Consider the following 21067-nt stretch of genomic DNA (forward strand, 5'->3'; position numbering starts at 1 on the left):
AATGGAGAGGTAGACACCATATTGAGTGCTGTCACGGCTGTGTTCAGACACAACATTACTAATTTTTTGATCCCCAGATAACCTCACCCAGACGCTGACATGCTTGGGGTTATGAACGCTGCCATTTGGCTGGAAAAATTGCAGCCGAAAAGTGCTGCCAGATGGGAGGTCGAATTGCCTGACAAGAGCGCATTTTAGCCATTCATCTAAAAGAAGTCTAAGGCGAATTCAAACCATGTTCACTACATCAGTTCTTTAGCATAAAATTATTGGCATCTTACTTGACCATCCCTTGGGAAGCCCCGTTGATGGTATTTCTTAGGCCACTTTTACTTAAAGTGCACCTGAAGGCAAAAATAAAGCAAAGTTGGATATCTCAGTCGAGGGAAGCCCAAGATCCTTATTCAACTCGGGCTAGTCAAAAAGGTTCGCTCAGCTGCGCTCCAGCCTGTGTATGAGCGCAGCCGCACTGTGCAGGTGCAAGAAGGCCCGTGCTGAAGCACTGAGACGCGTCCGTTCATGGACGAGAGCATGACCCCGAAGAAGGAGATTCTCAGTGACCAGCAATTATTATTATTATTATTGATTTATAAAGCGCCACCATATTCCGTGGTGCTGTACAAAGTAAGAAACAAACATGGGGTACATTATAATACAGACAATGGTGTACACCAAAATACAAGATACATAATTAGTGACAAAATTCAAAGAATGATACAAAAACGAATTATAGAATTGGTAATGACAGTGATAAAATTAACATGATGAATAAAATGTATAATGGTTATCAAGAAATAAAAGGGGGAGAGAACCCTGCCCTTGCGAGCTTACAATCTAAAAGGAATGGGGGCGGGAACAGGAGGAGGGGTAGTATGCAGCAAATATATAGAGGCTGTGTGTTTTAGGATACCTAGAAGGAGTGCAATTTGGTCTTAGGACAAAGGGAAGTGGCCTAAGGTAGCGCATATGCTTGTTGGAACAAGTGTGTTTTTAGAGAGCGTTTAAAGGCAACAAAGGTTGGCGAGTGACGGATGTGTTGAGGGAGGGCATTCCAGAGGAGGGGTGAAGCGCGTGCGAAGTCTTGTAAACGTGAATGTGAGGATTTGATTCTAGAGGAGGACAACAGAAGATCATGTGCCGATCTGCACATGATTGCGATTGGGTTTGTATCTGGAAATTAGTGAGGATATGTACCGGGGAGAGAGATTGTGGAGAGCTTTGTAGGTTAGGGTTAGGAGTTTGAACTGAATCCTCTGGTTAATTTGCAGCCAGTGAAGAGTTTGACAAAGAGGGTCGGCAGAGGAAGATCGAGAAGCAAGATGAATGAGACGAGCAGCTGAGTTCAGTACCGACTGGAGCGGGGCCAGTTTGTTAGAAGGTAGTCCACAGAGTAGTATGTTGCAGTAGTCCAGACGAGAAATTATAAGAGCAGGTATTAACATTTTAGTTGTGTCTTGAGTGAGAAAAGGACGGATGCGAGATATGTTTTTGAGTTGGAGATGGCAGGAGCTGGTTATGGAGTGAACATGAGGAATAAAAGAGAGAGATGAGTCGAATATCACCCCAAGCACCGAGCTTTGGGAGCTGAAGTTATGGGAGTGTTATTAACATTTATTGTTACTTCAGGCAGGGAGGTGGACAGAGACGGCGTAAAAATTCTTAGTTCAGTTTTACTCAATGTACTCAAGAAGAACGATCAGAGATGCCTGCGGAAGATCCATAGACTTTCCTCTACTGAGGTAAGTATCTAACTTTGTTTTATAAATCGCAGGTTTGCTTTAACATAATCTCTTGTTTACATGAGGGATCTGCAGTAATACATGCCCAATCGCAGAGCATGTGCTAGACACATCCAGTTTCTAGATTCTGCAATGTCTGCCAGGGCAGGAAAGTTCTTGCCTCTAAGGGCTCGTTCACACTAGAGGCCTTTTTTGGCGTTTTACCGCCAGGGCCATAGTTGGCGATTTCCATGGTAAAATGAAAGTCCATAGACTTTCATTTTACCTTTCACACTTAACGGCGCGTTTTTGAGTGTTGCCTTTTGAAGCTCCCCGACGCTTTTTTAGGGCTGACCGCAGAGTTTCTCATTTCATTGATTATCATGTATTGGCGTTAAAACGCCTTCAAAACGCACCGAAATGCTGACAGCCAAAGGCAGCTTTTTGACCTTTTCTACCGCTGCCTCTAGTGTGAAAGAGCCCTAAGAACAGACAGAACACATGGTCCAGGAGCTTTGGCTTCATGACTGCAGTTAGCTCATTAGAGACCTTATTGGTTAAATAGATTTTCTCCAAAGTTATTGCCTCTATTGCAGTAGTCTCATTCCTCTCTTGAATTTTATTTCTGGTCTGAAGTGCACAAATCTAGCTTCTCTTAAAGGGAACCCAGGCTGAGAGGGATATGGAGGCTGCCATATTTATCTCCTTTTAAATAATGCAAGTTACCTGGCTGTTCCCCTGATCCTCTGTCTATAATACTTTTTGCCATAGACCTTAAACAAGCATGAAGCAGATCAGGTGCTCGGACTCGTCTGACTGGATCAGTTGCATGCTTGTTTCAGGGTCGTGACTCAAGACACCACTGACACCAAAAGATCAACAGGACAGAGGCAGAGCTGCCCAATGGCAGCTGTGGCAGGGGAATCAGGAATGCCCCTAGTGGCCGTTTTGGAGGAGTTTGTCTCCTGCTAGGGACACCCATACCCCTCAAGTTTGGCGACAAGCTGAATGTCAATTTTTTTTTTGGGGGGGGGGTGGCGGGTGTCACAGCGTGGCGTGCACGGGGGGTGTTAAGGTTTGTCGGGTGGTGGGAGAGGGAGCGCATAGGGGACACAGAGGCATGTCATGGACCAGGGAGCATGCCTCTGTATCCCATCTGCCCCTCCTGCACTGCCTTTCAAGGTTCACTTTAAAGCACACCTGAACACTGTCAAGGAGGCAAGTGGCCTGGACAGTGCATGCACTGTTTAACTGGGGTAACAGCAAAAAAACAAAAGGAGATCCAGAGGACGCCGAGGGGTTTTAAATACTATGGGGTCTGATCCCAAAAAAAAGGAGGAGAAATAAAAAAATGTTTCACCGGTTCAGGTATGCTTTAAACGGAACCTTAACCCTTGAAAAGTTTTACTTACCTGGGGCTTCCCCAATCCCTCTGCAGCTGTCCTGTGCCCTCGCCGGTCCTCAAGTGCCCTCCGTTCCCTGTTAGTTTTCTTTTCAGACGAATGAGAGTTGGCCCCAAGCCACATGTATTCTTCTTCACCTTACCCCCCTTTAAGCACGTCCTACGCAGGCGCAGTATGCCTGCACCTGTGCAGGACTCACTTGACGGGGGAAGGCCATCAAGTGAGCAAAAGAACAGTAAGAAAGGTCCTGTGACCAGACTTAGGGGTGGGCTGCAACTGATTTAGTATTCATCCACTGACTATAATGGCATTATGCAGCTGCCATTTAGTGCCCATGGCGTTGGGCCTGTTTTTGAGGACCCTTTAGAACTTCGCAGCAGGTTGCTGCTATGCAACTTTTTTATCCTCCACATGCAGATCGTTCTGTTGGTTCATGCCTTAAACCCATGTTACCCACCTCGTCATCTTCCCTCTCCTACCACTATCCACCTTAAAAATTACAGCACATTTATAAGACTGGACTAAAGGTCCGTACACACGCCGGACTTTAGGCAACGACGGGTCCGTCGTTGCCTCCCGCTGGGTGGGCATGCCAGCGACAGTCCGGCGTGTGTACGCTCTGTCGTCAGACTGATACGGCTGTTTCTGAGCGATCTGCCGGGCGGATCGCTCAGAAACAGCCGTATCAGTCTGACGACAGAGCGTACACACGCCGGACTGTCGCTGGCACGCCCACCCAGCGGGAGGCAACGACGGACCCGTCGTTGCCTAAAGTCCGGCGTGTGTACGGACCTTAAGTTCTAACACACCTCATATTTTGTGTGGGGTATATTTACTCCATACAGCAGCACAAATTAACTATCAACACTACCTAATTAGACAGACAATGAGGCAGTCAAATGGCAAGAGAATGGCTGATTTTTAAATGCCTTGTATAGGGCCATACAGCATTAGGTCACAGAAGTCCAACAGGATGCCTGTAACCATGTCACGGTGTCCTGAGTCCATGTGGAGAGAGAGGTTTCTCCCCACATAGGATTTCATGAACCTGGTCATTCCTGGCTGCTGTGGAGACTTCCAGCATTATGGAATAGCCACAAGACAAATTGGCCCATATGCAATTCATTTTTCCTCCTTAGTTTTCTCCAAGTTGACATTTTTTAAATTGTCAATAAAATGCCTTTTAAGCCACCAGAAAGCAAGAAAATGCTCAAAATAATTTTGATTGTACACTTTCAACCTCTTTTGGGTACTTTTTTAGTTGAAAAGCGCTGGAAAGTTATTTTAAATAGAAAATTAAAAATTATCTCCTAGGGGAAAACTCAGGTAAAAAAGTGAATTGCATATGGGCCATTGTGACATGATTACTGAGGGCAGATCTGATTGTGATCTTTGCTATGTGAGGATTTATTGGGCTATTGAAAATAATGATCTGGGAACTTACAAAAAGCTGCAGGAGGTCGGTTTACATAAATAGCGTTGCAAATTTATTTTAAATGCCTAATTTTTAATGCAATTACATTAAAGATTTTGTGTGCAGGGTTTACACAGAAAAACTCACACTTACCTGCAATAAATCAACTTTTTTACCTGTCCCCACCCAGTTTTGTCCTGAATTGCTCCTGGCATCCACCGGAGTAGAGGCCTGCATCAGGTTCGGGTACCCATGGATTACCCGAAATGCGGGTCGGGTTCGGGTACTCGTTTTGATCTTAATCAGGTTGCAGTTCGGGTGCGGGTACCAGATTCACCAGAAAGCGGGTTGTGGGTCGAGAGCTGGTAGCGGGGCTGCCAGTCTAAATCGAAAATACTTTGGCAAAATTTTGCAAGCAACACAGCTCCTCCGCCTCTTAAGTCCTGAGTTATTCCTATATAAGTGGAGCGTACATGTGGGGACAACCCAGAACATAGAGAGAGCACGGGAAACACAGAGATGGGCAGGATAGTAAAGTTGCTCAGATCCCACCTTATCATCTCATCATATAGGCTGATGTTCTAGGCTGAGTGCCAGTTCTATTTTATCAAGAGGTTCTCTGTCCTGGAACTAGCATGCAAGTTGTGAGTTAGACAATAGTAGTCTTCATCAGAAAGGCATTTTATTTATTATTATTATAGATTTTTTATTTTTATTCATTTAATCCCATGATCCCAAATGATGAGAAATATTACAGGTGGCAAAATCCACTCTGAAGCAGTAAACCAAACAGCAATATTTATAGAGCAATACCACACAGCCAGCATTAACTTACACTTCACAAACTCTAGCAGCCAATCAGATTTCCTGGACTATAAGATGGATAGCGCATATATGGATGACAGAACATGAACATAACAGGAAAAAAAACACTTACTTGACTTCTGACAGAATCTGCCTTTCAACAACTTTTCGTTTGCATATCAAGCCGGACTTCATCTTCACCCTATAGTTGATGTTATGAAAAGTTAATGTGGCGGCATGTAGTCTTCGCTTTGGATTGTTCGATTCACGAAGGCCATTTATGGCTGGTTCAATAATCTCCACAGAAGTATGAGAATTCTTTCCGGCCATTTTGATAGGATTGTCCTCCTGTAGATAGTAAATGTTGTTATGCACAGTTTTTGTTCAAAGGTTTTTAATATAAAACTTTACAAACACGGCATTGTGCTAACACTTATTTTCAAAGGCATATGCATTATTAGCTGTACAGACTCATTGCAGTATCTTGATAAAACAAAACAGCTTTTTATCAAAACAAAACACTGGAGTAATACACTGGCATTGTGTTTTGCGTAAATATTTACAGTTTCAGATGTTAGCTATAAAACTGTACAAACATTACACTGTATTCAATTAAAGTAGAATTGCAGTCAGGCATAACACGCAACAAAAGTATATATCATAAATCCTTATTGCCTTTAAAATGATTCCACCTATCTGTAAAAAGCACAGTTACCCATCAGCTCACTATAAAAAGAAAAGTACTGGAAGGAACCATGTTACATCAGGTACAGAAAGAGCGGTGCAGTAAACACATACCATTCTGCTGCATACAGTGTAGCTGTCACATGAAATCACTCAGAACTGCAAATCTTTGCTTGGACCTGTATGATGCCGCATAAGTTATGCATTTACTTTTTGTTAAATACTTGCAGAGTCTCCTATTTGTAAGATTAATGTGGACTTTTATTCTGTAAGGTGTCTAGTAAAATAGATTGGCTGAAAGCCCCTCAGAAGCTGGTACAAACCCAATGAATCTAGCTGCGCTATTTGAGCATTCGCACAGCACTAGACACTATTTCCTGGCCTTTAGGATAACTTTAATTTCTATATAGCACCATTCGTCTACCTATCTGCTGTTCCATTAGCTATACATAGCACCTTATTAGGGATAGATTAATTTTTGCTGATAGCGCTTCACAGTAATTGAATTGGCAGATTAAACTCTTGCTGGTTGTACTTTATGGTTCATGAATTTATAGCACGAAGTTATTTTATTGGTTAATGTGGCTATATGCATTTATTATGTATTATTTTGATGTTTTGCACAATCTAAAACTAGCACTTTTTGTGAACATACTTGCCTAAACCCAGGTGTACTGGAATGTTTTTTTTAGGACCAGGAAAGTGACGAGATAGAAAATATACTGTACATAAAACCGCCTGCATTTGCTTTGACAAGGGCTTGTCGAATCGGTTCGTACTGCGTGCACGGCTTTTTCCTACATGCGCGAGCTGCTCTGTGCTAATGCACGCCTGAACTGTGCAGCTGTGCTCGTACATGGACAGGAGCATGGGCGCAAAGTCTAGGGTTCTAACAAGAAGGATCTGAGAAGCCTATGGATCATCCAGACGCTTACCTCTATGAGGTAAGTATCTAACTGGGTCCCCCCCGCACCCCAATGGTTTGACAATCAAATATCAAATTGGGCAAAAAAAAACTTGTTTACTGCCGAAGCACAGAGACACCGCAAACAACCCTGCAATCAACATACAATGAATGGGAACAGTGGTTCGCTGGCTGACATCACACACAATATTCCTTGTAAAGTTGATTGTGGGACTCTGCGATCCGATCGGCACCACAATCGAGTGGCTGTGGGCATGTGGCTGCGTGCTTTGCACATATAGCTAATATGAATCAAGTAAGGGGTTGCAAACTTTTTTGACCTGACACACACTGTAAAGAAATCCAGTACAGATTTGCTGAATAACTTCTCTCCTCCAATCTTAATAAGTCAACTTAATTTTGTCAACCTGAAGGAGATACATAACCTTGCAAGATTGAAAAGTTCAGATACTGATCCGAATATTAGCAGCATACCAGGAGAATACAGAAAGAAAAAGCCAAAAAAAAAAAAGAGAAAGGATAGAAAGAAGAAAGTCTCATACGCATGCAAGTCGGAACTCAGTTGAAATGGCTGTTTGGGGCCGTATTTGCAAATAATCTAGCATGTATACAGGTATTCCACAAAGTCGCTTAAAGTGGATCCGAGATAAACTTTTACTCATTGCATAATTGTGTTCCTTTCCTATAGTTTATAGGGCACTCCTCAAGCCAAATACTTTTTTGTTTTTGTTTTAATACTCTAATTCCCTATAAACTAAATAAGCCCCACCAACAGTTTTCAGAGAGCCTTGGCAGTAGCAAGGGCTCATGGGAGCTCAGTCTGGGCAGGAGGAGGGGGAGGTATCACTAGCCAGAGATTTCAGAGGCAGAGGGGAGGAGGGAGGAGGAGGGGGGATTAGTGTTTTTTCAGTCTGATGGTGCAGATAAGCCTGCCTCTGTGTAATGTTTACAAACAACATGTCTGCCCTCATTGTATCACAGGAAGAAATAATCATATTCTATTAAAGCAGCATGCAGACAGATGTGCTGTTTAAACCATCTAAACTGTACATACGATATATAGACAAGTTACTAGTTCGTTTTTCATCTCGGATCCGCTTTAGAGATTCATCACGCTGCATTTGTTGGTAAACTACTGCAATATCTGCCTCCTTTCCCCACCAACCAGAAGCCACTCTATCATGCACCATGCCACTTTCCCTCCCTCCCTCGCTATAGAAACAGTACACAACTTTCGAGCACACCCAAGCGACATGTCAGTACAGAGCTCATCTCATACACCACTGTATTGAGCTAGATCCTCAAGGGGATGCTGTAGGCAGCTTAACTCATTAGCAGTGATCAGACTTGTGGACCTGTCATTCCTGTAATACTGTGTGAACACTGCCAGATAAGAATTTATTATGGCTGTTTAACACAGCATTGATGACTCTCAGATGTTAACTATTAACTATTTTTCTTGTGCAGTTTGTGTCCCTTTCAAATATGTTAGGTTGAAAATAAACTAGTAACCATATAAGCTCATAACTAACTACACAAACTATGATCAAATTGCTATGGACTAATTGTAAGGCCAAACTTCATCCATTTTCTTCCTTTTTTTGGTGTTGGATAAAGCTGAGACTCTCTGACATGATGTCTGCATCCCCCTAGAAATATCCCCTACGTTTTCTATTGAGCATGAAATGCCAGGGAGTAATGGCTGGTTCAGGTGGACGTCTGAACCAGCCACTCTCGGCAGCTCGGCGTCTCGTTCCAAATGCTTTTTTTGCAAGCATGCAGAAAAGCATTTAGCACCGCTTCCAGGCGTGTGGTGTTTTTCATCCCCACAGGGAAGCGTGGCAGTAAATGTTCCTGGAAGCAATATGTTGCTTCCAGGATTGGCTAAGCGCCGGGCAGACAACAGTAAAAATTGTGATTGAAACGCGGCAGTAGAACGACAATTAGCGATAGTACTGATGGCTGTCCATTCACATGAATGGACATATATTTAAGTGAGGAGTGCTGCAGCCGTCGTTCACCGTCGCTGAACCATCCACCTAAATTAGCCCCAACTCTTCCCAATAGCAACACCGTCAGTAGAAGAAGAAACCTTTTTATTTGTTTGGGAAAGTAGTTACTATCATGCATTTATATAGCATAAACCTTTTCCTTAAAGTGGACCTGAACTCTAAATAAAAAAAAAAAACATCAGAATCCTTTTTAAAAATCATAGTCAAAAAAGTGTGCAATATATGATAAAAACATGTAAATAAAACTTATAATTGAAATAATCCCCTCCCACCAGTGACGAAGGCTGCTGCGGCAGCAGGCTTGAAGAGAACGCTGGGAAACCTTGTACGTCAGCTAAATGCCACCCAATATGTAATATGCTCGCTAGAGTTCTTGCAGGCATATTTTGTTTACAATTTACGTCGTCAGTTGGCGCCTCCTCGGAAGGCAGAAGAAGGGGAAATGACAGGCAGAGCTGACTCAGGTGGAGCAGACCGCGGAGGGACGAGAGAGGGGATTAGAGGAGTGGAGAGGAGGGAGAGAGAGCTATTGGAGGAGGGAGAGCAGACAGCCGAGGGAAGAAGGCACGAGAGAGCCTAGCAGAGTAGATGGTGGAGGGGGGGAAGAGAGAAGCTAGAAGCGGAGTAGAGGGACAGTGCTCAACAGAGAGCCCATCTAGGAGGCGCTCCGCCGGGCAGCGCAGGCGTACTACTCCGGGTCATTGCGACCCGGAAGTAGTAAGAGGCCCATGGAATAAGAGATGTTCGCCGGCGAACGGTTCGGGAACCGTTCACCACATCTCTACTGATGACATCATGACACAGGGCTGTAAATCTCGTTTAGTGGGCGTGAATGGGACACCTGTAACACCGCCCAGGGAATCTGACTCTGCACCTTCCATGGAGTGAGAGCTGCAACATGGAGCCTGCCAGTCTAAAAAAAAAAAAAAAAACCTTTTACTCAAAGTTGAATTGTGCAACTATATATATTTTTATATTGCATGTGACAAGTGTTTTTTATCTAATAATTAATTACTAAGGGATAAAGAGGATAACGAGTCTCAATTTAGTGACTTTTTTTTTAGTTCAAGTCCTCTTTAATGCCTTAAGGCCCGTACACACGCCGTACTAAAGGCAACGACGGGTCCGTTGTCACCTCCCGCTGGGCGGGCGTTCCAGCGACAGTCCAGCGTGTGTACAGTCTGTCTGCAGACCGATAAGGCTGTTTCTGAGCGATCCGGGTTGGTGTCAATGGTCAATGTACCAGTATGTTTTGTGGATTTGCCCCCCCCCCAAAAAAAAAAAAACAGTGCCAAGGAGACAACCTTTCAAACACAGACAGAACATATGGGCTTCCAAGTACATTGTGACCTATGAGCTGAACTTTGAACCCTGGTGCTGCAAGGCAAGTGTGCCATACTTTTATCTGGTTTCTAATGCTGACCACATTATCATAAGTAACCTTTACTCCATTCCCTCCACAAAACTTCCTACCTTAGAAAATCAGGAGAAACTACTTAAATAGGGAGTATTAATGGTAGTAAATGAACCAATGCCAAATGTTATAGATATGGAAAATAAAACCTTATCAATGTTTAGCCTGCAGAGGAAAAATAGAGAAACATCTATAAAGCTATCAACAGAAGAGACATGCAACCAAGGTAAAAATCTGCAGATTTTTTTTTTAATACAGGTAGTACCCGGTTAACGAACGAGATAGGGACTGTAGGTTCGTTCTTAACCTGAATCTGTTCTTAAGTTGGAACACTGTGCCATCTCTGTTCCCAGAACCTCCTCTGTGCCCCCCTGGGCCTCCAGTGTCTCCCTCTGTGTCACCTCTGCCCTCTGTAACTGCTTATTCATGTTCAAAAGCCATTTTTTAAAATAGATTTTCTCAAAAACTACAAGTCCAATTAAAAAAAAAAATTGACTTGTTCCCATGGAAACACAGAATCCATGCCAATCGTATCGGCGGGTCGTTTATAAGTCGGGCGTTCGTAAGTCGGGGACTACCTGGACACCGTAAGAAATTCTATAGATATCAAACTTACGGACAACTTTGTATAATATATATATATATATATATATATATATATATATATATATATATATATATATATATATATATATATATATATATATATATATATATATATATACATACATATACATATATATACATATATATACATATATATATATATATATATATATATATATATATATATATATATATATACATAATGTAGCCCCACATGGACCTGTGCAATTGTGTTCTCCATCACAGCAGAAGTGCTAAAGGTAACCATACATCTATCGACTTGGCGGCCGGTAGACTATCCAATAATCATTGAATCAGACAAAAATCAGTGCTGCCAAGATTGACGATGCGACCAATTGCGGGGCCGAAATTGGTCATACGTATCCATTGGACATGCTGCAAGATATCGGGCTGTCGTGGTCGATCGAGTGCGTGGCGGTAATGGCGAGCGATATTAGGATAAGCGATGAACGTGGTGAAATCCCCGATGCTGTGTCGTTCCCCCCCTCCCCCCCTTACGCAAAATGTTCTCACTCAGTGCCCTATACTTTGCCTGTTCAAATCCACTGCTGGCTCCAGCTCCGTCTGCAATTCTCATATACGTCCCCCATGTGGTTGCCGGTGTAATGTCAGTGCATGTGTGACATCACACAAGCGGCCACATACACGCCGACAACCACATGGGGGCGTATATGAAAATTGTGGATGGAGTCAGAGCCAGCAGCGGACACGGTCAAGGAAAGTATAGGGCACTGGGTGAGAACATTTTATATGGGGGGGGGGCAAGGCAGCGGATGATGCGTCACAAGGCTGATTCCTGAGAGATTTCATGCTGAAATCAATCGGGAATCAGCCTGCAGTGTATGTGCGGGCAACTGTTCACTCTCCAAATCAGATTCAATCAGAGAAAGATCCGTCTCTTGATGGATCTGCCCATACATCGTCTGATGTATGGGCACCTTAAGTGTCGTGTGTACAGCGGCCTTTATGAATGAACGCCACACTTCTTCACTCTTCTGATGAAAGTCAAGGTTATCCTAAAATGTATTGTGAAGCTTCAAGTTACGGTACTCCCCAAGAACAACAGGAATGATAAAACATGAAAAGTTATGCACCAATTTTATCTCTAAATCTACGCTATGAATTAATTGCTGCTATGGTGACAAATATACTGAATAGTTTGTTTTCATATCTTACATACAAGACAGTCAAGTAAGATTCATCAATTTTAGAAAAATGACTCCGAAAAAAAATGTCTGAAAAAATGCAAAATTTTAGTGCCACCAATTAACCCTGCATCTCATAACACCGAAAATGTTCTTGCTTGCTAATCATGGCCATCTGGTTTTTTTTTGCCCTCAAGAACATTAAATTCAGGGAAATTTCCTTAACGCCCAAGAAAATATGTACTCTAACCCAATAGCCCATTTAAATTGACCCTCTATTCAGAGCTTTTCAATTTGTACTCAAAGCAGCATGAGACAGCATTGCCCAGCAGCCCCAGCACGAGGCAGCATTGCCCAGCAGCCCCAGCACGAGGCAGCATTGCCCAGCAGCCCCAGCACGAGGCAGCATTGCCCAGCAGCCCCAGCACGAGGCAGCATTGCCCAGCAGCCCCAGCACGAGGCAGCATTGCCCAGCAGCCCCAGCACGAGGCAGCATTGCCCAGCAGCCCCAGCACGAGGCAGCATTGCCCAGCAGCCCCGGCACGAGGCAGCATTGCCCAGCAGCCCCAGCACTAGGCAGCATTGCCCAATAGCCCCAGCACCAAGCAGTATTGCCCAGTAGCCCCAGCACGAGACAGCATTGCCCAGTAGCCCCAGCACGAGACAGCATTGCCCAGTAGCCCCAGCTAGACACTGCATTGCCCCGTAGCCCCAGCACGAGGCAGCATTGCCCAGCAGCCCCGGCACGAGGCAGCATTGCACAGCAGCCCCAGCACGAGGCAGCATTGCCCAGTAGCCCCAGCACGAGGCAACATTGCCCAGTAGCCCCAGCACGAGGCAGCATTGCCCAGTAGCCCCAGCACGAGGCAGCATTGCCCAGTAGCCCCAGCACGAGGCAGCATTGCCCAGTAGCCCCAGCACGAAGCAGCATTGCCCATTAGCCCCAGCACGAGGTAGCATTGCCCAGCAGCCCCAGCATGAGGTAGCATTGCCCAGTAGCCCCAGCTAGACACTGCATTGCCCAGTAGCCCCAGCATGAGGCAGCATAAAATAATTCATTGTTGGAACCTTGAGATGCAAATTACATAAATTAATATGCACCTCCATAAAAATAAAAAAATAAAAACTTCCCTCATTCCCAAATTCTTTGAAATATTACATCGCAGCACAATTACCCTTACACTGCTGACCAACATCATCATGCACATACCCCTTTGGGCACAAATAGCAGACAACCTCTTAAGACCAGTCAACTGGACACAATTACAGATGGAAAAAATAGACCATGTTAGTGTAATATTCTCCCTTACATAAACTTTTCACATTTGGTGCAACATAGCATTAGGGCCCTTGCACACTAAATAAGGTGGCCATACACTGGTCGATTTGCCATCAGCCATAAGTCTAGTGCATTGCTGAATAATTCTACATGCCAACTCACTGCTCAAACAATTCTATGAGGCTGTTTACACGTCTGTCTGTAAAGGATCGCCTTAATCTAACTCGCTGCATGCAGGCTTTGAATTCAAGTCTATGTTAAGGGCCTGTTCAGACTATATGCGTTCCTAGCCGTTTTCAGGGAACGCGTACTGGTACCAAAAACGCATAGAAACGGCTCCTAATGCTTTTGAATGGGCTAGTTCACATGTATGCGTATGAGACGCATACGTTTCTCATCCGCATTGCTGCACGCAGTTCTGTGCGATACGCATAGAAACGGACGCAATGAAAGTCTATGGACGCGCATCAAAAACGCGTACTATTGCGTTTTTAGCGTCAGTTTTCCTCTGCGGTTCCCATAATTCTTTTTTTTCCCCTGGGTCACGTGTTTGTGCAAAACGCAATAGAAAACGCATTCAAACGCAAGAAAAACGCATGCGTTTTTCAACTTGCGTTTCTTTGAATTTATACGCGTTCTACAAACGCAGCAAGTATGAACAGGCCCTAAGTCTCCATTGCAGTTCAAACTCATAACAGAGTGCAAGTGCCCTTAAAGGGAACCTAAACTGAGAAAAATATGGATGTTTCCTTTTAAACAATACCAGTTGCCTGCCGGTCCTGCTGATGCCTTTGGCTGCAGTAGTGGCAGGATCACAGACCTGAAACAAGCATGCAGTCAATCCAGTCTGACTTCAGTCAGAGCACCTGATCTGCAGGCTTGTTGAGGGGCTGTGGCTAAAAGTATTAGGGCTCTTTCACATCAGAGCTTGCGTTGGAGAACGCTCAAAGCATACGTTTTGTTGTATGCGTTTTAATGCGTTTTGCACTGCAGTGCACTGCAGTGAGTGTGCGTTTTTAATCCGTTTTCAATGCGTTACAGGACATAGGAAAACGCAGGTAATTTTTTTTTCTTTTAGTTTTCAACTTTCTACATTGTTCTTCTGTTGCATTCTGGGACTGATTGCCTGCGTTAACGGATTAAAAACGCGCATAGTGTGCGTTTTACATTGACTAACATTGTAACGCATAAAGCTAGCGTTGGCCGAAAAACTGCGCCTGGGTGCAGTGCAACGCAACGCACAAAAAGGCTGCGTTATATGTGAAAGCTAAAATGAAAGTCTATGGACTTTCATTTCACCTTGGGTAACGCAAACTTTATCCTTTGCGTTGAAACGCAGAAAATCTGCCCTAATGTGAAAGCGCCCTTAGAGACACAGGATCAGCAGGAGAGTCAGGCAACTGGTATTATTTTAAAAAAGGGAAAAATCCATATCCTTCTCAGTTTAGGTTCCCTTTAACATACTCTATGCGGTCACACCTATCCTCTCACATAGGGACTTTTGAGAATCCGAACTTGCATGACGCAAGTCCAAAACAGTTATCTTGGTGGCTCAAGATAGACCATAGATCATATTGACTCTTGTGAACGTGTAGAATCTTGTAAACTTGCTGTGGTTGAACATTTCTTAGCGAAATATCCGAGAACTCTTGGGTAGGAGGCCTCAATTCCTCTTTTCCTGGTTCAAATCCCAGCCAGGGCGCTATCTGCATAGACTGTCTATGTTCTTCCCATGTCTGTGTGGGTTTCCTCTGGACACTCAGTTTTCCTTCCACATCCCCCCAAAAGACACAAAAATATACAGATAAGTTCATTGGCTTCTCTCTAAACTGGCCCTAGACTACGATACAAACACGATATATTGACATAGGACTATGGTAGGGATTAGATTGTGCATTCGTTTTGCTGGTGAACACCCATGATTTATAATTACTCCCCTGTACAACACTGTTTTGTTTTTTTATTACATATGTCTATTATTAATTGTTACACTATTGTATAAACTAAAATTGATAAACAAAATTGAAAACAACTAAAAAAACTGTTTACACTACATGTCCAAATACAGAGTTGTAATTTATCCACATTTCACCATATTTAACACAGGATTCAACTTACAAATTCAACTAACAATCTCTTGAAACGGAACAGGGTAATAAGCAGTAGACAGCCTGTACACTCTAAAGGTGGCCACACACTATACAATAAAATGATCCGATTTTACGGCAATTCGATAAAAACGATCGGATCTCCCGCAAAAAAATCAAAAGCTTTTTTTTCATTCGACTGAAAAATCCAATCGGATTTCCTGGTTTCTTCGATTTTGATTGATCCGGAATGCCAGATATTTTTCTTCAATCTTTCTAAAGATTGTATGGTGTTTGTTAGATTGTCAGTTTATTAATATGCATACCCTAGCAATTTTGTCAGCGTTTCCAAGCATTTTTATCATAATTGGGCAAAAATTTAACACAGGCATGTGGCACATTGGTCAGATTTTTGGAATGTTACAATCAGTCAGGAAAAATTGATTGCAATTCTTAAATTGAACAGATATTTAAACATTTTATGGTGTGTGGCCACCTTTAAGGTGGCCACACAGAGTACAATAAAATGATCCAATTTTACAGAAATTCGATAAATATGATCAGATTTCCAAAAAATAAATAAATAAATAAAAAGCTTTTTTTTCCATTCGACTGAAAAATCTGATCAGATTTCCATTTTTTTTTTCATTTTTTATCGATCCAGAATGCTGGGAATTTTTCTTCAATTTTTCTAGCAGATTTCTCAGTTTCCAATCATTTTTATTATAATTGGGGAAAAATTGAACATACGAGTGTGGTACATTGGTCAGAATTTTGAAATGTTACAGTCAGAAAAATTGATTGCAATTCTTAAATTAAACAGATATTTTAAAAAAATTGTATGGTGTGCGGCCACCTTAATGATTTCTATAATAATATGTGATCTTTATATAAGCATAGGAGATAAAGCTCAGGTTGCAAGTCTTACTGATGGGTGGTTATAAAGTATATATTAAGTATTTTACATCAATTAAAACTAAAAATGTATAAATGTGTGCAATTAAAACTATAAAGGAATGTTTCAAATACATTTACACAACATTTCTGGAGCACTCCTAACAAATTCAAACATTTCAGGAGGTACTTGAGACCTTTTTACGATGGGGAGTACACCATCTTTCATAATGGGGTACATGCTGTAACAATGTTGAGAAACACTGGTCTATATTAACTTTTTCATGCGCTAAAAGCTATATAAATATAACATTTCTAAGTGAGGAAGTGAGGCGTGTGCAGTAAACGCAGACGATTTCTCACAAGCATTTTTTTTTTGCACAATATGTGTGTTTATCTCTGATTTCTTTTAGGGACAGTTTACACTTCTTTTGATGCATGCATCTGTAAGACGCGCGGTGTCACTTCCTGGTGTGCGGATACACAGATGAATACCATCAGCCGTGTCATGCAAGGCTATGGGATTTGCAGCCTCCTGCACCATTTCAGTTGGAAATGTTGGCCGAATCGCTAGCACAATCGATTCGGCCGGAGGCGCCATTGTACCCTATGGCAGAGTTTCTCTGCGCGATTTGCCTGCTGGGAAACTGCGGATTTGGCGCGGAAACTGCACCAGTTAGTGGAAACGGGTCTTTACAGTAGCCAGTGAATTTCAATGAGGAATCACGTGTTGTGAGAACAAGTAGTGCAGGTTGTATTTTTTTTTTTATGCTACACAGAATCGCAGGTTTCCTGAAAATGCAGCAGGCCCACAGGAAAGTTGCGTTAAAATACATATAACAGACTGATAAACCTCTAGCCATCCTGGCTACACATTCCACAAAACAAATTGTAATCAATCATACTGTTACAGAAAACTATAAATATCCATACCTTCCCTAATAAGTGCAATAAAAAAAAACTGTAGGTAGAAAGACCAAAGGCTCTCTCTCAATGGTGACTTTCATAATATGCCTAAAAAGTTGGAGGAAAATTTTTCTAGCAAAACCTCAATCTAAACCAGTCAGCGCTGCAGTCAGTAGGGACAAGCCTCTATGGAGGGCTTTATCTGCAATAACAGACGGTCAGTAACACATGTGAACGTGAGATGGATAGCTGACTCACTGCTATACAAGAAGTAGCAATAGGCATGAGAGTCAAATCACACAACTTACAGTGCGTGCTAACAATTAATTAGTGGTAGTAACTTGCATACATCGACGGCAAATGGATTAGAGAACGTGCTATTGATGCCTATGAAAAGGACAGTATATGCTACGGACTGCCTGAAATTCTCTCTTTTTATAGTAATACAGAGGAAAAGGTAAATGGTCCCGTCCGTGTTGTGCAGATGGGAACGCGTTGTGTAATTCTTGTCTCGGAGATGCGGAAATCACTCACCCAGCATAAAAAATAGCGGGATAATAGTCAGTGATGGGAGCGATGAGGGCTGCGGTATGTAAGGCAGACAGGCTGGAAGATGTGCTTCTTTCACAGAACTCGGATCTCCATGCTACTCTTCTCACACCCTACTACAGCTGAACTCTCCACCAATATGTGCTGCACTCAGTGTCTAGAAAGAGATACTAGTATTCTGTATATGAAGCCGGGAGTCCAGACACGTGTGGGGCGGACACTTCCCTGCATCATGACGTCGCTAAGCCACACCAAGACACCAGATCTCTGCATTGTATGTCCACAATCCACATTCCAGCAGCAGAGACAATGCAAAGCAGCACAGGCTATAAGCTCAGATGTAACCGCTCAGCAGTTTTGGCTCTGTGTGAACCTGAAGGGAAATTCTTTTGAACAAAAATCACTTAGGCCCAGTGCACACCAAAACCGCTAGCAGATCCGCAATACGTTAGCGGTTTTGGGAGCTGATTTCAGAGCGATTCTAGGTATGTTTAGAGAGGTTTTCTAAGGCTCGTTACACACCAAAAGCGTGCAGGAGAACGGCTCCTGCACGCGTTGCGGCGTGTCGTCGGGAAACTCCGGTGCGACGCTGAGTAGCGGCGGTGGTAGTTAATTACCCCGAAGGGGAAACGGCAATTCCCGACGATAAAATGCGCCGGGACGCGTCGTACCGCAACGTATCGAAACGCAGCGTCGGGTGTGAAAGATAAAAGGAAAGTCTAAGGACTTTCCTTTTACCTTGGTTAACGCAAAGTATAGACTTTGCGTTAAAACGCCAGAAGTGGGCTCTGGTGTGTAAGAGCCATACCTAGCGGTTTTGGGTGCGTTTTTGTGTAGCAGATTACACATATTGTTACAGTAAAAGCTGTTACTGAACAGCTTCTGTAACAAAAATGCCTGGCAAACCGCTCTGAAGTAGCGTTTTTCAGAGCGGTTTGCGTTTTTCCTATACTTTACATTGAGGACGAAACGCTTCCGAAAACCGCAAACGCGCAGCAGGAGGCGCGTTTGCGGCTTGGCAAAAATCTTAAACCGCCGGTGTGCACCATCCCATTGCAATACATTAGCCAAGCGTTTTTCCAGGTGGATGTGGCCGGCGGATCGCTCCAAAAACCGCTCGGTGTCAACTAGGCCTTACTCCAGTAGAGGGAAACCTCTGAATAGTCACTAACCCAATGTGTAAACCATCTAAAACGTGGCCACTCGTTATGCTGGGCATACACTGCACTTTCTTTCCTTATCAATCGAGCCACTGATGGGCTCGATTGATAATATCCGACAGGTCCGATGACCTGCCGGATAGAATCCCCGCTCGATCCCTGCCGGCGGACAATAGCGGGGAATAATCGGCTGATAAGGAGCGCCGGTGGGGATCGATTTGTGCGGACGAGTGGGGATGCGCCGGCATCGAGCCAGTGGCTCAATCCGCTGCTTGATTTTTACTAGGAACAGATTTCCAATAGATTTCAGTATGAAATCTATTGAAAATCGATCTGATGGCATTTTTTTGCCATCAGATTTCCATTAGGTCCAATGCAATGGAAAATGATAAGCAATCTCAACAGATCAACCTAGATTTTCCAGCATGTCAAATCGATTGAAATCGATCAAAATCGACCGCAAATCGATCGGCCAATCGATTTTTGATTTCGATCGATCGGCCAATAATCGGCTCAGTGTATGGGCCCCTTTAGCTAATTCTACAAGAGCTTGTGCCACAATACCCTCCTCAGGCCTGGAACCCACTACAAAACGCCATCGCTAATCGCAATCGCTAGTGTTTTGTATGAGCGTTTTGTAGGCGATTTCACTAGAGTTTCGGTCGCGATTTAAACAAGTGTAAGTGTTTTGCCAGCGATTGTGTAGCGATTAGCAGTTTTAATTCGGATTTGTCCTTTCAATTAATTTAATTTTTTTCACAGTGTACAGTAATTTAAAAAACGCTAGCAAAATCGCTCTGTGTAGGTTTTGATGAGCGATTACGCCAGCGTTTATATACTTTACATTGCAGAAACATTAACCGCCAACGCTAAACATGCTGCATGTCCTGTGTTTGCGATTTTGGTAATCACAATCGCTCCAGTGGAATTTGGCCCATCATTAACATTAGCTAAACGGTTAAGGAGATCGTTAGCGTTTTGAACCACTCCCTAAACGCTCACAAAATTGCTCTAGTGGGTTCCAGCTCTCAGTGATCTTTTGATGTAAATGATCGGATTGAAAATATGGTTGTCCGCTAAAAACGCACCATTAATGAGCACCTTTAGTCCTGGTTTTGGTGTTTGAATCCAGTATATCAGATTGGGAACGCCCAAATACTGTCAAACAGCACCATATCGGTATCCATGAAACGGACAGCAGTGGTGTAGCAATAGGGGATACAGAGGTTGTGACCTCACCACCAGGGGCGCCTCTGGCCATTTTGTCACTCCAGGCGAGAAAACCTGTGGCGCACCCCTCCACCCCATTAAAATAATTGCAATGCTGCAGCATTGCACCAGAAAATCATCATATTACAGCAGTGGTTCAGTGCAATACTATGAGCCGCCGGTCTACCGCCTCTATACCACTGTGTCCAATTGAAAAATGTACTGTTTGATGGTAATTTTGATACATTTTTTTGCCACGGATTGATCGATGTGGGTGGTTGATAATCACCAGATTCGATCACAGTGAAAGAATCTGTCAGTAAAAATGAATGCATATATTTACAGCTATAGGCTAGGGTTACTAATAAGACTGGGGTGATTAAATTGTGAGGGTAAGATGGGGGCAAAGTGGTGAATGACAAGGAACATTTATATGGCATTTTTCTGCTGGCGGACTCAAATTGCTTCAGCTGCAACCACTAAGACTTGCTCAGTAGGCAGCAGTGTTAGGGAGTCTTGCCCAAGGTCTCCTACTGAATAGGTGCTGGCTTAAGGGGCCCATATACTGGTCGATTTCAACCATCGATCAATTTGTGGCCAATTTCAAGGGATTTGATCTGACAGGATGGAAAATCTAGGTAGATCTGCTGCTGGCAGCAGATCCATGGCCCATAGAGTTGCATTGGATCTAATCGTCCAATAATGCATTTAGATCGATTTTCAATAGATTTCCAATAGATCTCATTCTGAAATCTATTGGAAATCTGTTCCTAATGTGCGGCAGCACACATCATATTCTTGTCAGATTCGACCTGACAGAAATCTATCTGGTGGTCA

General features: G+C 43.2%; 1 protein-coding gene across 1 annotated transcript in view; it reads right to left on the bottom strand.

Moving 5' to 3' along the window:
* The window catches only part of LOC137543817 (broad substrate specificity ATP-binding cassette transporter ABCG2-like), a 104296-nt gene extending 86220 nt beyond the window's left edge, over positions 1-18076 (bottom strand). The window contains exons 1-2 of the mRNA XM_068264903.1: positions 17847-18076; positions 5473-5687 (exon numbers count right to left, since the gene is read on the bottom strand). Of these exons, the coding sequence (XP_068121004.1) occupies positions 5473-5669 (197 nt within the window). The 5' untranslated portion in view covers positions 5670-5687; positions 17847-18076. The remainder of the gene's footprint in view (positions 1-5472; positions 5688-17846) is intronic.
* Between the last annotated feature and the right edge of the window lie 2991 nt (positions 18077-21067).

This window comes from Hyperolius riggenbachi, unplaced genomic scaffold (assembly GCF_040937935.1).
Source record: "Hyperolius riggenbachi isolate aHypRig1 unplaced genomic scaffold, aHypRig1.pri scaffold_211, whole genome shotgun sequence".
NCBI lineage: Eukaryota > Metazoa > Chordata > Amphibia > Anura > Hyperoliidae > Hyperolius > Hyperolius riggenbachi.